Source organism: Mandrillus leucophaeus, unplaced genomic scaffold, assembly GCF_000951045.1.
Source record: "Mandrillus leucophaeus isolate KB7577 unplaced genomic scaffold, Mleu.le_1.0 Scaffold339, whole genome shotgun sequence".
NCBI lineage: Eukaryota > Metazoa > Chordata > Mammalia > Primates > Cercopithecidae > Mandrillus > Mandrillus leucophaeus.
Window position 1 is genome coordinate 634,064 of NW_012103576.1, and position 17,435 is coordinate 651,498.

The window sequence follows — 17,435 nt, forward strand, 5'->3', positions numbered from 1 at the left end:
AGTTAGGAACTCTAAATCAAGGAGCACCCACCCCCCACCAATCTCATATATCCAAAATTATATCTGTATGTCTTTGAAACAGATTGGGTTTATTCCTGTAAATCCCTGGGATTGCGGGATGTTTCAGTGACCAGAATTCTTGGCAGGATCTTAATCTTTAGGTCTTTTCCCCAAAGATCTTTGAAGCTACCAGTCAGTCTGCAGCTGCAGCATTTTCTCTTTATTTCTCATGGGACCCTTCTGGAAAATGCAGTGTCCTTGATATCACTGCTTTGATCTCCTTCTCTCTCAAAGTTTCAGAATTGTGGCATCTTGCCCAGGCTTATCTAACTGACCTGGATTTTGGTGGAGGAATGAAGACTTTTTCTGTCAATGTTAGGTAAACTTTTCTATACCACAGTCAGTACATCTACAAAATTAAGCTCCTAGGATCCAAGCTAGCCACAAGTTCTTCTCGATCCCCCTTTCAGATACATTTCGTCACCGTTAATGGATCTGTTATTTGCATAGAAAAAACATTTCCAGTTACTTGATTAATTTTACCCCTATTCTTGGTGCCATGCCTTTCCTGTGTGATTTATTCCTGAGAATGTTTTTGTTTTCATTTCCCCAATATCTGCACTGTAGGTCAGAGGGGCCCTTATTCCTATCTTTTAAAGGATTACTGCTCCAGGACCACCTCCTGCTAGAGCACAAGTTGACAATAATAAGGCTGTCGCTGCCAGCTGATAGCTTTCCCTGTTGTCCTACTGTGTCCTGCATTGAGCTTAAACAGGGTCAATTATAATGTAGACTATAGAGGACCCTAGTGCCCAAGGCACAGACATGGAAATTTAGCAGTGGAGGATGTTGTTTTATCAAAAAAAAAATAAAAAAATAAAAAATAAATTTAAAAAAGTGAATGAATGAGCTTAGTGACTCAGCACTTAGTGATTTATTGATGACTTAAATCACCACCTACTCTGAGCCCAGTAGTGTGCATGAGACACATCAAAAATATCCCTTGTTTCTGACTGCTTCCAGCCAAGTTTCCCACTGCCTACTGCTTAGGTGAGGGGCTAGGAGGAGGAAGATTCAGTGACCAGTGACCAGGGTGCAAGAGTGAGGAAGTTGACACCTACTTTTGTGACACAGAGCATATTAGCATATTGCATTCTTTGCATCAGGCTATGGCAAACTTCTGGAAGAGACAATTTTGAATTTGTGAAGAGGACAGTCAGGATGATCCCTGGTCTCACGTCCCTAAGGAATCATTTGCCAGGAAGTCATCATGGATGGATAGAGGCAGCACCAAGTGAGTTCTTCAGTCCCCACTCAGAATGTGGCCACATTCTGGTGAGTCTGTGAGTGGTACAGGGTAATGATCCCTGCACTGTGCAGGAATCCCAGCACCTCATTCCAGTGGATTTCTGCCCCCTCCTCTGGGATAGAATGTGTGTCCACTCTCTCCAGAGCTATCCACTCCAGCAGCAGAGCCAGAGCTCACAAGGGTATCTCCCACTTCTAAGAGCTGTTTTTCATACCCCCTAGACGTTTTTTGTTTTGTTTTGTTTTGTTTTGTTTCTTGAGACGGAGTCTCACACTGTCACCTGGGCTGGAGTGCAATCGCGTGATTTCGGCTTACTGCAAACTCCGCCTCCCGGGTTCAAGCTATTCTCCTGCCTCAGCCTCCCAAGTAGCTGGGATTACAGATGCCTGCCACCATGCCCGGGTAATTTTTTTTTTTTTTTTTTTTTGTATTTTTAGTAGAGATGGGGTTTTGCTATGTTGGCCAGGCTGGTCTCAAACTCCTGACCTCGTAATCCACCTGCCTCAGCTTCCCAAAATGTTGGGATTATAGACATGAGCCACTGCACCTGGCGTAGATGGTGACTCTTAAGTGCTTGGACAGTTGCTATCTCTCTGACTTTTCCTGATCAGCCTTTTTCCGTGCCCACACACATTTTATTACCTTTGCAATCACCAGGAACCCATGATTATCTCTTGTTCCACTCATATCCATGAAGTCATTTGAAGCTGATGGGTGCATGGCAGAATATCTTTTGTGACCCCCAGCCCACCCCACATATAAATACAGCTACTTGCAGACATCTATTTTGGAGATACTTAAAAGGTTCATAAATATCTGAAAAGCTGTTTGACATTTTCTGAGGCAATATTCTTTGCCACTGGAAGGTTCTATTATACACATTAAATATGAAGATACATATTTTTCTTTCTTACCTTCACTTTTATAAAAGGTTATGCTGACATAGAACTTACTAACAAAAAAAAAACTTCCTGATGAAATCAGGATAAATAATTCCACACATCATCAAGTGGAGAGAAAGACTTTGAATTGGTTTCCATGGAAATCTGAAGATGAAGTAAAGGAATAATTTCAAGGCAGAGCAGCTGAACTGAAGATAATGGTAAAATAGTTTGATAAAGGAAATAGAATAAAGTAATCAAGAAGACTCCAATCAATTATTCCTTTTTGTTTACCTTTAGGTGATTAATTCGTCTGCGTTTATTAACCTGATGAGATTAAGCAGGCCTTCCTTGTGATTTATTTCGTAATTGTTTCCAAGGTTTGACATAAGCTGTGGAGTTATTGAAGGTGGAGATTTAAATTCAATTACTCATGAAGCAGGTGGTGCTTCTTCTGAAAGAATATCTGAATTCACGGCCTTCCCATGTAACATTATGAGTGAAAATTATTAATTCATCTGATAGTATCTCCCAAAGACTTTTAGAAGTCATTTGGCATCCACATACTTCACTAAAAGTCAGCAGCTTCAGAACTGAACATGTAATGAAGAGAATTCAGTGCCTGGAAAGAAATGATTTTATTTTAAAGACTATATATATATATATATATACATATATATATATACACGCACACACACATATATCTTTTAAACTAGAGGCCCCCTTGGGGCCTGGGCTGTGGTGCTATCATTAATGGAATTCATGAGTTCAAGCTTTGAATGCCAAAAGGGTAGCTTTCTTTGAACTTGACCAGTGGTTCCCACTCTCTACCTTTAAAGGGCACAACTGGATAAGATCATACTTTGACAGGAGAGAGAGAGAGAGATTGGCCGGGGGTGGTGGGGGGATATGCAGGCTGGCCTTGAAAGTCTTTAAATGAAGTGACTAATTGCTTTTTGTCTCTGTGGTCCTTGTTGTGTATATGTTTTCTATTCTTTCTGTGGGTATAGTAAGGATAAACGGGGTTCTCCAAACACTAACGCAGGTGCCAACTCTCCGTCATCCACAAAGACCCGGAACACATCTAAGAGTGGGAAGTAAGTGAAAAGTGCTTCTGTACATCTGACATAGCTGTCAAAAAGTCAAGTGCTGTCTGCCTTTTGTCATTTATTCATATTCATTCAACAAAGATTTGTGGAGTGTCTTCTGTGTGCTTCCCACTGGGCTCATCACTGGGGAATTGAAACGAGCAAGGCATGTGTCAGTAATATTGGGTGCATGAAGAACTAGGGAAGAGGGAGGAGAGGGATGGGAAAGTCAGGAGATGACTCTGGAAAGATAGCTTAGAGCTGACTGTGAAGGGCAAGGACATAAGTCCATAAGGGCAATGTAAGAGTTGAATTACAAGTTTGAAGAATTAAAGCAGCAGCAGCAGCACTGATTTATGACTTACAAGGTCCATGAAAACCTGTCTTGATCCATACACTGAGGTTTAGACTTGAGTTAGAAGAATCTGGTAAGCCTTTCCATAAATTTCCTGGTTTAAGTACATTTATGTTTTAACCATATCACTGATTTACATGATATGTATATTCTTTTCCTAGTTATTAACATGCACCAAGTCCTACATGAAACTGTCTTCTTGGTATTACCAAAACTTGTATGGGCTGAATATTTGCGATATTAGATTGACCTTTCTTGGGCTTATTCCAGAAGACAACACCAGCTGATCTCTCCCTTTGGCTTCAGCAAATTGTGGCAAACTCAGGCAGTGTGATCCCATGCGGATGATATACCTCTAATTAGACACTTCCCCTTGGAAGTTGCTTCAGCCCTGTGGTGAATGACTCCTCTGTAAGCTCTCTCTCCAGGGTATGGGGCATTGTGACAGGCAGAAACACAGTCCAGAAAGAGCACCCAGCCTGCATCTAGGAGAAGATGAAAGATGCCTTCATCATGCTAAAAGCTCTAATCTAGCAATAAGATATGTCACTACAAGAGCACAGCTTTGCAATGAAAGGTGAATTTGTAATGGTCATATATTTTATGTATTCTGCATTGGACCATAAATGCTGCACTTTGAATATGATCTTATATTCAATTCCCAAAGCAAAAGATCTATTGGCTGCCTTTTTTTCCTTATTTTCCTCTGAATACCATTTCAGGTTTGCATATAAAGTTGAATGCAAGCTATCTTGCGGAATATAAAAAATGGTGTTAAAGGCATAAAACTAAATCTCCAAGCAGTTAGAACTCATTTCAGTTATTTATTGCTGAGCACCACAATCAAAATGCTGTATAAATTATGAAGGAAGTGAATTGATGCACACATTCCCAGGCAGCTGAATGTTTTCAAATTAGTCCCAATTCATTGTTAACACGCACTCGCAGTTAACAGGGATGGCATTGCAGAACTTCTTTTAACTCCATGCTTACAACAATGGCAGACCCTACCTGGGCACCTTGTACCTACCTGTCACACCAACAACCACAGGGCACAATCTCCATCTATTAGACCCTGATGTATAATTATGGATGTTTGTGATTTGCTGTTGCCTTTCCAAAGGGGCCTTCCCTTGTTTCTTTTGACTTTGCAGGAGTTCACTCTCTTACTTTTTGAGTGAAGAATCTCCGTGTGAGCTACAAAAGGAGCAACTGGTAGAATCTGAGTTAAGATGACATAGAGAATGCATACCTAATACCATACCCAGGTTTTCAACAGTGGGAGACCTGAATAAATACATTCTTAAGTAGATAAAAAATGATCTATATCTCACTTGCCATACTTGGACACATCCCAAGCTTCTGCCATGGTGAAGGGTCTCCCTCTTTGCACATTTTGAGCTAGGTGTCTTTTACTTGTCATGTATAGTGACTCATAGGCTGAGCTAGTTCTGAATTCTTCATTGTTTTTGTTGTGAAAAATTACAGGTTATCCGACATGCTCTTCCTAGATATGTGTGCCAGGGTTTCTTGCACTGTGCTCCTTCTCTTAGTCCTCTCCCATCAGTTTTCAGGAGATTTTTCCTTTTTTCCATTACTGCACATTTTCTCCTTCTCAGGATATCATTTTCAACGGGAGCAGTACTGACCTTCTGTGCATATGGTGAGACTGTGAAGGACATTTTTCACACTTGATAGAACAGTGCCTGTGGATGTTTAGGCACTGTGTTCTAGTTCAGAACTGTGTTGCCAGTTCCTGCTGAACTGTCTATGCATTTCCTTAGCTTTGGTGTGTGTGGTGGTGAGGGGGGGATAGGTAGATGTCTCCACCCCAAGGCTTTTCCCCATGGTGTATTTTCACAACAACCAGCACAGAGGATGCCATGTTCTGATGTTGTTTGACCTAATGACAATAGGATATAGAGCAGTTTTTAAGACTTTTCCTATGTTCTTTTGAGGCCAGACACAGGCTAGGAGATAGAAGGAGGGTTCTTTTCTTCCCTGAAAAGAAATTCAGTCTTCTCTGTTTTTGAAGAAAACAAAAATGCAAAAGTCAAGTTGCCCTAAATATGCATCGTGGCTAAAAATAAGGAATATGTGTTCACTGAGTGTTATGGGCCAACCTGTGTCCCAAGCACTTGGTACATTTTGTCTCATTAATCCTTGCCTACCAAAAGCTCATGAAATAGGCACTATTATTTCTGTTGCACACACGAGGAAATTGAGGCTCCAAGAGGATAATGATATGCCCACCTGAGGTACCCAAATAAACAATTTTGGTAAAAAACCTTCTTTGGCACCAATAATAATAATAGTAGTAGTAACTAAAATATATTAAGCATCTACTTTGTGCCATTGCACTGGACTCTGGAGCCATATAAATATAAAATACTATAGGTACCCTCGAGCAGCTCACAGTCTTAGTAGGGAGGACAGAGGATGACAACGTGGTATTTAAGTCCTACAAGTCCTAGCTGACACCAGGGTTGGGGTGGGAAATAGGTTATATGGGGATATCAATAAAGGCTCCTGAGAAGCAATCCCTGAGCTCTTTAATTTTATCCATTTACCCTTCAGGTAGCAAGGTTAGGTCAAAGGAAGAAAATGCAAGTCGTTCGCTCCAGAGGGGCAGAATCCTGTGTCTTGGTCAGAAAATGTTGGAGTTGTGGATTAGGTCAAAGCTAAAATGGAATGTCTAATTCCACCATTTTCCGGCTTTCAATCCATTTGGAGCCTACTGAGATTCAGTGTAGCATGCTAAGTCGCTTAGGAAACCTACAGCTTGAATGTTGCATCAGTTCTGCTTGCTCTATTTCATTGCCTGGATGTGAAGCTGGGTAGCCAGCCCTCTGTTTCAGGGAGGAACAGATGGAATGGGATATGTCTGAGCAGCAGAGCCAGACTACCCTGGAAATGACTTTCAGGGAGGTGCAAGCAGTTTCTTCTATGCCAACAGTGAGCCAAATTGACAAGACAGAAAAACAAAAAATTCAGTGCAGAACTGTGTCACTGAGATCAGGAAGCACAGGTTTTGCAGAGGTTGACCCATGACCAATCAGGCCAGACCATTGCATTTAGCCTCACATATGGTTCCCTTTGGTAATGTGAACCTGTTATTCTGGCCAACACAGCAGACCACCATCAATCCATTTGCTGACCCATTGGATTATCCCCAGAAAGCACTTAAACTGTCAAAGCTGGGCATGTGTGGTAGCCACCAAGAGCCTTTATAATGTTCATTTGGTATTGGAACATTTTCATACTTTACATGAGACCAGTTACTTTGCTGAACACAAGGACACTGAGACTCAAGAAAGGTAAGTCACTTTCCATGAGGCACACACCTAGCTACTAGCAGAGGGCAGTCTAGACTCCTGGTCTTCTGATACTTGTCCCATGATCTTTCCACTGCAATGTATGCTACAATTCTTCTCCCAGAGAGCAAGATACTTCATCTAATTGCACCAAGGGAGGCCAGGAGCCAGATCTCAGGATGTCCAGTCAGGTGCTCTTCCCTCTTTTTGTGTGGACTCTGCCAGCTACTGTGAAAATGGAGACCTTTGGAAAAATTAGAATCATCCTACTTTAAAAAAAAACGTAGCAGTAGTGGTGATGAAAGGAAAAAGCATGTACTTCTCAACTGCTTCATTTTTTCCTCTAAAATAATACCATTCTGGTTCTATTTGGACAGCTACCTTTCCTCAACAGTATTGTTGAGTCATCTCAAGCCTCTAATATACTCCATCAATGAAGCAATAGAGAACTCATATATCACTACAGCTATTATCCCTCGAATCAGCCAACCAAAGCTGAGGAGATGCAGATTACATAGGTAGATAAACAGACACACATACATCTGTATCTATGTATGACATTCGGAGGCATCCATTTAAAAATTAAATTTTCCAAAGTTGAGATGATGATGGAACTTGATCACTCCTCTCAGTCTGAGATGTTTTTCAGATAGGCTCAGGCTAGGGAATAACAAGGACCAAGTCCAGTTTCCAAGTAATAGTGAAGGCCACAGATATTATGGGGCCAGGGCAGAGCAACCAAGCACAGTGCCTGGCAAATGATACTGTAAATGTTGAATTAAGCACTATAAGTGATGGGTTAAATGAATTAAGCTAGGGGAAGGAGGGATATTAAAATGGGGAAAAAGAAGGTATATAGAAGGGGAATATGAGATGATCAAGTCAAATCCTGCTTACTCCACAAATCTACTTGGAGCTGACTCTGGTAGCAGATGCCACAGGAAGACCGACTCTAACCTGTCTTTGCCAGAAGTATCTCATAGTGAACGAACCTGTTTATCTATTCGGTAGTATCTAGATGAGAGTAGTCAAGAGCACATAGCTTCATAAATAAACTAAACATACCAGCACCCCTGTGCTTTTGGCTGGCAGGAGCCAAATGAAAAACTTTTCTGCTTTAGAAAGATAAAGTGAAGACTGGGCGTGGTGGCTCACACCTGTAATCCCAGCACTTTGGGAGGCCGAGGTGGGCAGACCATGAGGTCAGGAGATCGAGACCATCCTGCCTAACACAGTGAAACCCCATCTCTACAAAAATACAAGAAATTAGCCAGGCATGGTGGCATGCCCCTGTAGTCCCAGCTACTCAGGAGGCTGAGGCAGGAGAATCATTTGAACCCAGGAGGTGGAGGTTGCAGTGAGCCGAGATTGCACCGCTGCATTCTAGCCTGGGTGACAGAGTGAGACTCCGTCTCAAAAAAAAGAAAAGAAAAAAGTGAAAGATAAAGTGAAGTCTTGCTTGCTCTGTTTGGACTCAGCATCATGCAGTTTCATGTTTGGCTTCAGCTGTTTCTATGTTAATTGCTGGAATCAGAGTTCTGCATATTATATCATGATTATGTTTTTTCCTCTAATTGAGAGCCATGTATTTTTTCTAAGACATTAGGTTGTGACTGTTGCTAACCCCTACTAATTTTGCCACTGTGTGTGTATGAAAGTATGTGTGTGTGAGTGTTCTCTTCAAAATGTTTTTATGTTGCATGAACATAGCAATCCAATGGCCAAGTACTTGACTTTGCCAGTAATTGCTGTAGTTTTATATGATGATGTCAATAGTTCCTTAGTTTAGCTATTAGACTAAGTCTAATATCACAAAAACTTGTGACAAATCAAAGCATTAATATTACTGCTTATTTTTTCTTTCTTTCTTTTTTTTTGCAATTGCACCTTTGTAGAAAAAGACGAATGACAAAAGCATAAACTGATGTCAGAATGTATTCCTAAAGATGACTTTTAGTGGAGTGTGCTCGAGGGTGAATTCATTTGTAGCTTAACTACGTTTTCCTTCAGTAGGCCCCCATAGAGAATAGTGTGAGACCTTTGATCACAACAAAAAATTCCAGTTTATCCCAGAAAGTACATTTATTAATAAGGCAGGAAAGTAGCCTAAGCTATTTGAAAAAGACTTTCAATAACAGGGAATAAATATCGTAGGCTGAACATACTTTGATATTTAACCTAGTGCTAATCAGCTGCGGCAAAGGGCTGTCCAAAGATATCTTTAAATAAATTAGGCAGCCTTGTGTGTATTTGAAAGAACATCAGCTTTGGAGTCAAATAGACCTGTATTTGAGTCCTGACTCTACCATTCATTAACTTTGTACCTACTTCATTGAGCTGTTGGTGAGGATTAAATGTCATAAAGTAAGTAAAGTTCTCACAGCACTTGGCGCATGACAAGCACTCAATAAATGTCAACTAGTGATTATGCTTGTTTCAACTGCGAACATATTGCACCGGGGGACAGTATGACCTGGCTAGTCTGATTCTGAAGAGCTCTGGTTGGCTCAGTTTTTCTGGTTATCTGCTTTTGTCAGTTACTGAAATGTGGAAGCAAAAGCCCCAGCACCGCAATAACAATATAACATAATAACATAACATAAACAATGCCCGTAGAGTAGATGCCACAAGAAATGAGTAACAGATCCAGGAAGAAAGAGTCCAGCAATGGAAACGTTTCTTAGCAAGTTCACATGCATCTCTGTGATGGTTAGGATATATGGTACACTTCGTGACATAATAAATCCCCCCCAACCCCACCTATGTGACTTTCCATGATGGTCATGCTTCTATAGCTTAGTCAAGAAGAGTGTTCTGTTAATCAAGCCTTGAAAAGCAGGAACCATTTTTGTCTCTCGTCAACTGCCATACAAAAATAACGGAGGCAATGTGCTGCTGCTCTCTAGAACAGGGGTCCTCAGTGACTATTTTCCTGCCTCTGTGTCATACATGGCTGAGAATTCTCACTTATATTGCTCTAGCAGAGTTCAGGGTTCTGTCCAGTTCCCCGGTACTGTCTGGAATTCCACTCCTCTCTCTCCCTATTGGGAAGGACTAAGAATGCAAGGAAGAGTGATGTTAAACAGTACGCTATTTTTTCCAAGTAATAAAAAGCAAATCTCTCTCTCTCCTCTTTCCCTTTTCCCTCCTTCCTTTCCTCATCTGTTTGTTCATTGATCTATGAATTCTTCCACCCCATTTTTTTTTTTTTGGGGCTCTCAACTGAGCTTTCTGTGAACTACCTTGGTACCTTTCTTGAAGATCATTTGTGTATGTATTTGGGTCTATATCTGGACTCAGTGTTATTCCATTAATTGATAGGTTTATTCTTATGCCAGCACCACACTGTCTTGATTACTATAGCTTTATACTAGTATTGCAATTAGATGCTGTGAGCTCTCCAACTTGATTCTTTTTTCTTTCTCTTTTTTGAGATAAGACTGTCACCCAGGCTAGAGTACAGTGGTGCAATCACGTCCCACTTCAACCTCCCAAGTAACTGATATGACAGGCACATGCCACCATGCCTGGCTAATTTTTTTATAGAGACGGGGTCTCACTATGTTGCCCAGGCTGGTCTCAAACAATCCTCCTGCCTTGGCCTCCTGAAGTGATGGGATTACAGGTGTGAGCCAATGCACCCAACCATTCTTCCTTTATAACTTGTTTTGGATATTGTATGTCCTTTCTATTTCCATATGAATTTTAGAATCAGCCTATAAATTTTTGCAAAAAGAAAAGGAAAAAAAGAAGCCTGCTGTGGTTTTGGCAAGGATTGCCTTGAATCTGTATATCAAATTTGGAGAAAACTGACATCTTAACAATATTGAGTCACCATGAACTCAGTGTATCTATCCATTTATTTGGATTTTCTTTAATTTCACTCATCAGTGTTTTATAGTTTTCAGGGTACACGTTTCTCCTATTTTTTGTCAGATATATCCCTAAATATTTCACACTTTTGATGCTATGGTAAATAGTATTGTTTTATTTCAATTTCTGATTATTTCTAATAGATAATAGAAGTATAATTGATTTTTGTAGATTAATCTTGTACTCTGCAAAACTTACTAAGCTCAGTCATTTGTTTTAGGGGCTTTTTTTTGGTAGATTCCACTGGATGTTCATTGAATATTCAACATAGATGATTGTTGTCCGTGAATAAAGACAGATTTATTCTTCCTTTTCAATATGGGCATCTTTTTCTTCTTGCCTTATTGCACTGGTTAGAACCTTTAGTACAGTGTTGAATAGTGATATGGTTAGTGATATGCGTTCCCACCCAAATCTCATCTTGAATTGTAATCCCCATAATCCCCATGTGTCAAGGGAGAGAAAAGGTGGAAGTAATTGAATCATGGGGGTGGTTTCCCCCATGCTGTTCTTGTGATAGTGAGTTCTAACAACAACTGATGGTTTTATAAGGGGCTGTTACCTCTTTGCTCAGTATTTCCTCCTCCTGCCACCTTGTGAAGAAGGTGCCTTGCTTCCCCTTCACCTTCTACCATGATTGTAAGTTTCCTGAGTCCTCCCCAGCCATACAGAACTGTGAGTAGTCAATTAAACCTCTTTCCTTTCTAAATTACTGTCTTTGGCTGTTCTCTATGGCAGTGTAAGAATGGACTAATAAAATAGCTGTGAGTTTTTTGGTGTGTAAATAATTTCCACCCACTTAAGTTTGGAAAAAGACACATACAATAATGGAGAGATAGTTGAATAATGGAAGCGTCCTCTGAAGATGCTATTTTGGGAACAAATGGTTGATCCCTGCCTTTATGGCATGGCCAAAGCTAGATTCCCATGGTACTGCACAGATATATTTCATCAGAGAAAAGTAGATCCTATTCATGGGGAGCGGGGGAGGTGGAGGAGAAAAAGTGAAAAACAAGAAGAAAAATAAACCCTAAAGTTCATAGAATCACATACACTCCTCTCATTATTCTCATTCTTTCATTCATATTCATTCTCTCTCCCTCCCTCTCTCTCTCTCTCTCTCTCTCTTTGTCTCTCTCTCCTTTGAAAGAGGTACTATAGTATAATGGTTAAGAGAGCAAATGCTGGAGCCTAATTACTGCTTTAAAAGCCTAGCACTGCCCTTGGCAGGTTACCTGATCTCCCTCTTCATCAATTTCTTCACTTATAAGAAAAAGCTATTAGTAGTGCCTGCTTCATAGGGTTTTCTTGAGGATTAAATTCTTTATTCATTCAAAAATTTTACTGAGTGCATAGTAGGTACAATATGCTACTCTAGGCTCTGGGGATACAGCAGAGAACAAAACAGGCAAAATTCCCTGTCCTTATGCCCATTATAATAGAGGGATACAGTCATTAAACAAGTACAAGATGTATTATTTTAAAAGGGAATAAGTCATAATTAGGAAAAAGCAGGTGAGAAGTATAAGGAATGGTGGAGGCAAGAAACTTGTAAATTTAAAGTAGTTGAGGGAAACATCACTAAAGGTGACATTCGAGGAAGAGTTTGATTTATATTAAATCAATTAATGCATGTAAAGAAATTGGAATAGTTCTTGACATACAGCAAAAATATAATACTTTTATGAATTATAATGTATTGAGTACTTTCTGTGTGTGCAACACTGTGCAAGGTGCTTTACATATTATCTTGTTTAATTATTATAATAGGCCTATAAAGTAAGGGTTATTAGCCCTTTCTACTGAGGAGGAATCTCAGAAGACATTGGCTTGTCCAAGGTCACATAGTAGGTGATAGGGCCAATACTCAGATCACATCTGAGCTTGTCTCATGAGGCTGAGTTCATCTACCCCTTCTGGAGACACCCTGCATACTTAGGGACCGTATTAGACTAGACTTTGATTCGCAAATATTAGAAGACTGGTCCTGCTGCTGGAGGCCTCAGTTAGATGGGATAGGATTGTATAGCTAAAAGCTTCTACAAGGGCTGTGGGGAGTGGTGAAATACCACCTTCTCTTTAGTATTTCAACTTGAGAATAAGGGCAATATTGCCTGGCACTCCAATACCAGCACCTGGCTCTGACACTTTCACTACTATGTATGTTGTGGGCAAGCAACCTAAGAATGGGAAGTGGGGAGGGCAGAAATAAAACAACATTATTAGTCAATAGCTGTTACTCCATTACAAAAGATGATTTGGGGTTTCAGGATGGTCGCTTGCTATAGTTTAAACAAAAAAGAAAAATGAGGCTGGACTCAGCTCACTGATGACTGAACTATAAATTTTGCTTGGAAAATGCTGGCAATGCTGTAAAATTCAGGCCACCATCTGTTAGTGCTTGCTTAAAGTAGCATTTGTACTGGATAATTAAGAAGTCACATGCATTTGAAGCACAAATCATCAGTGCATGGGTGCCTAGCATCCCTGGAAAGATTGTGGATGGTGAAGATGTTCTCAGAGGAATATCATGTTGCTTGAAGGATATATTTATATGAAATCACAGGAGCTAGTGTTTTGGATCACCTGAGTGGGGTTGAGTAGAGGAGGAGATGAGGACACTGAGGAAACAGCTTTCTTGAGTTACCTGGATCATTTAATCAGAATGATCAACTGGCTAGGCCCATGCAGTCTGGCAGGCATAATAATATGTTTGGCCATCACTGTCTGCAAAGCTCATAGTGAATTGGGGGCTATAAGGAAGAAGGGAGGCAAGTCTGGCTAAGCCTAAAATTCCTAATAAAAAAAGAATTTGCTTATAAAGTACTTTATACTTTGCAACCAGCCTTCTCTTTTGTTATTTCATTTAATTAATTTTACCCACCATCCTAGGAAGCAGGAATTATATCTACATCTTACAGACTGGAAAATTAAGGAGGAGGGAAATAGCGTATTTTTGCCCAAAGCCACATGGATAGTAAGTGGCAGAGCCATGATTCACGCCAGGGCCCTTTTAACTCTAAATCCCAAAGTATTTTTCAGTCAAAGCACAGGGTGCTCTGATATTAGAGTCAGATAATTTTACGTACCTGACAAAAACATAAAAAAAGAAAAAAAAAACATCTTTTATACCTTTACAGGCAGGTAAAGAAACTTACAGACTTCAATTCCAACAAAGATGCCAGAGACTGCCAAATATATCAAGGGTCCGGAATTTTTAAATAATAAGAAGTAACATTTATTGAGTGCTTCCTATGCACCAGGCCCTGTTCTGAGTGCTTTAAATGCATGCCTTATTTCATTTAATCCTGAGAACTACTCCATGACATTGATTCAGGGAGAGCTCATCAGTAGCTTAGATGGTGTTGCCCATACCCAAATTTTGAAGGTTCTCTTTGGGGTGATGTCTGGGTGCCTTCAGCAGACACAGCATGGCTGGATTGTGGAGCTGAGCCAGGATAATGATTCTCCCAGCTTTGGAGTCTAAAAAGTTTCACTTTTTTGGCATCAAATATCATAATTAATGGAATTAAGAAGGCTGGGCTTGCTTCCAAGTGGCTCTTCAAGAGTGTCCTTCTTTCTCATCATGGTTGGGGAGGAGATTTGTGCTCCACAGGCTTTAATGAGATGTTCTCTACCCAGCGTCTGCATGTTTATCTTCACTTCCCCAATACGTGCCTATGGACTCTTCAAGGATGATCAAGCTATGTTTTGCCTTCACCCTAGGCACCAGGGCATGCTCTTCAGTTGTGATATTTGTCAGAAAATATTAGGTTGGTGCAAAAGTAATTGCAGTTTTTGCCGTTACTTTTAATGGCAAACACCACAATTACTTTTGCACCAACCTAATAGTATGCTGCCACTGCCCACTCTCCTAGTACTGCTCTCCCTTCTTTTGTGAAATGCAGGTAATCATTCTCATCACTCCTCCTGGCATCACCAGGAGGATATGAAAACAAGCAATATAATGTCTCCAAAGAGCTCACAAAAATAAATAATTACAAGAACATACTTCATAGTGGTTTTCAGGAACTTTGGGGGGAAAAAGTGCATCTCCATATTAGTAAAGTTGACAGACTCTTACCCTTTTCCCTGAGAATGTCTTCTTGCCATCTGTGTGCCAGGTTTGCAGAGGTTGCCCCTTTTCTCCCACAGATCATTATGTCCTTTCCCAACCACATGCCTAGTGTTTCACCAACTGTTCACTTCTCACTTGTCTTCCATTGGCAGCCACATTTTCAGGGGCTAACTAGACATACCCATTTCTGTCCTCAAAAACACATCAAGTCTGGAGGCTATGAGTTTCCTTACCTGCTTATCTGGGTTTCTATTCCCCCACTTGGTGGTGAGGAAACACATGCATAATGTTGTGGATGGCTGTTTATTTTTTTCTGCTTTCTTGTAATTTGGGAGGCAGTGTGACCATTCATCACCGAATGCCTACAATGGGCAAGGAATTTGTGTTAGTCAACAGGAATACCAAGAAAAAGGCATATTGTCCCTGTCCTCTGCAGATACCTCCTGGTGGGGAATCTCTGCCTGCCACTAGCCATTCTTCATTCCAATTCTGGCTTGTAGCAGATGAAAAAGGACTAAAAGAGGTATAAAGAAGCCACCCAGGCCATTGAGCCTGGGCTCATAGAGCCATTGTGATGCACTTACCATGTCCTTCCTCTGTGCAGACCAGTGGTTTTCAGTCTATGTTCTGTACAGCCCTTGGATTCTAAGGGAGGACCCCAAAGCCTGCCATGAGTGAAAGTGATGGGGTAGTCTGAAGTGGTAAATAGATGGGGCTCCAGGCCCTCACTCCACCTCTTCCTGAGTGACTCTATTTTAATCTGTTTTACATATTGGGATCTGCCTAGATTTCATTTTTTAAAGCCCTGCTGCTGCTAGAATGGAAAACCAAAAACCATATGTTCACATTTATACGTGGGAGCTAAACTATGAGTTTGCAGAGGCATACAGAGCAATATAATGGACTTTGAGACTCAGACAGGGGAAGGTGGGAGGGGGGCCAGGGATAAAAATCTACACATTAGATACAATGTACACTGCTTGGGTGACGGATGCACTAAAATCTCAGAATTCACTACTGTATAATTCATCCATATAACAAAAAAACCACTTGTACTCCAAAAGCTATTGAAATAAAAATAAATAAATAAAAATAAAAAATACAAAAGCCCCGTTGCTAAGAAGGAGCTGATAACTACCAGTGCAGACCCAGCCTGAGAATACTCAGGGAGCAGGGTGCTTATTGGATAACCGCCTTTATCCACCATGCCTCAGCTCCCCAGTGACAGGCAAAGCAGTTCTGGCTATTGGACAATCTCATAGTCCCCTTTCTCAATTCTGCAAGCTTTTTTAAAAAAAGAAGAAAAAAAGAAATGCTTCCTTTCATATGGCCAAATTGCTCTGCACAGATGAAAGGGACCAGACTGACAGGTGATTGTTCCCTAAGATTACAGCCTACACCCAAGCTGAATCTGAAACACTTGGAGGAAAAAAAAAAAAACTGCCACAGGTTTTGAGTAATGCTCCCCGACTGGCATCTGCTCTCAAGACTAAATGAACACACACTATTTCCACTCCATTTCCTTAAACTGGCCTCTGTGCTAGGCTGTAATGAAACCTGTAGGGGAAGAAAGATCATTAGCTTGGGGAGAGGATTATTTTAGTTGCTTAAGTCATCCTCTCCCCCAAAATAGGCGGATGGTTAGGCTGGAGTCTTCATTTTTAATTTAAATGTCATTAGGAGGCCCATGAGTTTTTCTCATATTTATTCATTGTAGGTATTTTATATAACCCTATAAACAATTTTTAAAATAAGTTTTAAATTGTCTCTTTATATTATATTCACTAACAAATTCAACCTTATCACCAACAATATAATGTTATCATCAGGCCCAACCTTCATTCCCTTGGTTATACTGGTCTTCTTCTTGTCTACAAAACGTCTGCTTTTCTATACCATTGCACCTATCTCGAATGACCTGGGTCCTTCTACTACCCATGTCCAAATACTAGTTCATTGAAAGAGCTCATTCGTTTGAAATAAATAAGATATATGTTTCTATCCCAACTCTAGTACCTTGGACAAGTTAATCTCTTTGAGCCTCAGTTTTCTCATTTGTAAAATGGGGATAACAACTGGACCTCCCTCTCTGCTAGAAATTCCTTGAATGTTCGCTGAGACGACTTAGGCAAATCTTCTGGTACATACTAGTACTCATTAAATGAATCATTGTTATTACCTATATTTCAAAACAATTACTGTGCCCCTTACTCCTGAGGGCATCTCTCCCTCCTCTGAACAGCATCTATTTAGCATTGAACTGGACACTAAGATGTGCCATTCATTTGTTTATTAATTCAATGAGCAACTATTTATTGTGCATTTAGAATGTGATAAGCACAGTACCAGATGCTGGGGCAGGGTGAGCGTAGAGAGGTGGATGTGAAAGAAGGAGGAGAGAAGGTGGAGACTTCGGGGCTGAAACAGATACTGCTCTTAAGCACCTAATTTTCTAGTAAAGAAGATATTCATATACACAAATAACTAGAATACAAGGAACAAAGCTATGTGCTTTGTAAGAAAGGTGCAGCTGGAGA

General features: G+C 40.5%; 1 protein-coding gene and 1 long non-coding RNA gene across 3 annotated transcripts in view; one reads left to right on the plus strand and one right to left on the minus strand.

The window, feature by feature from the left end:
* Positions 1-17,435, plus strand: part of HS6ST2 (heparan sulfate 6-O-sulfotransferase 2) — a 345,910-nt gene that overhangs the window by 299,521 nt on the left and 28,954 nt on the right. The window contains exon 5 of one of the 2 annotated variants that reach the window (XM_011988801.1): positions 3,201-3,287. The exons of the other annotated variant lie outside the window; for it this stretch is intronic. Coding sequence (XP_011844191.1) covers positions 3,201-3,287 — 87 coding nt within the window. The remainder of the gene's footprint in view (positions 1-3,200; positions 3,288-17,435) is intronic. 2 annotated transcript variants of the gene reach the window in all.
* Positions 2,486-4,750, minus strand: LOC105545775. Its single transcript, XR_001006980.1, has 3 exons — positions 4,664-4,750; positions 3,987-4,118; positions 2,486-2,812 (listed from the first exon to the last, which is right to left on the minus strand). It is a non-coding gene; the product is annotated as an uncharacterized LOC105545775 (long non-coding RNA).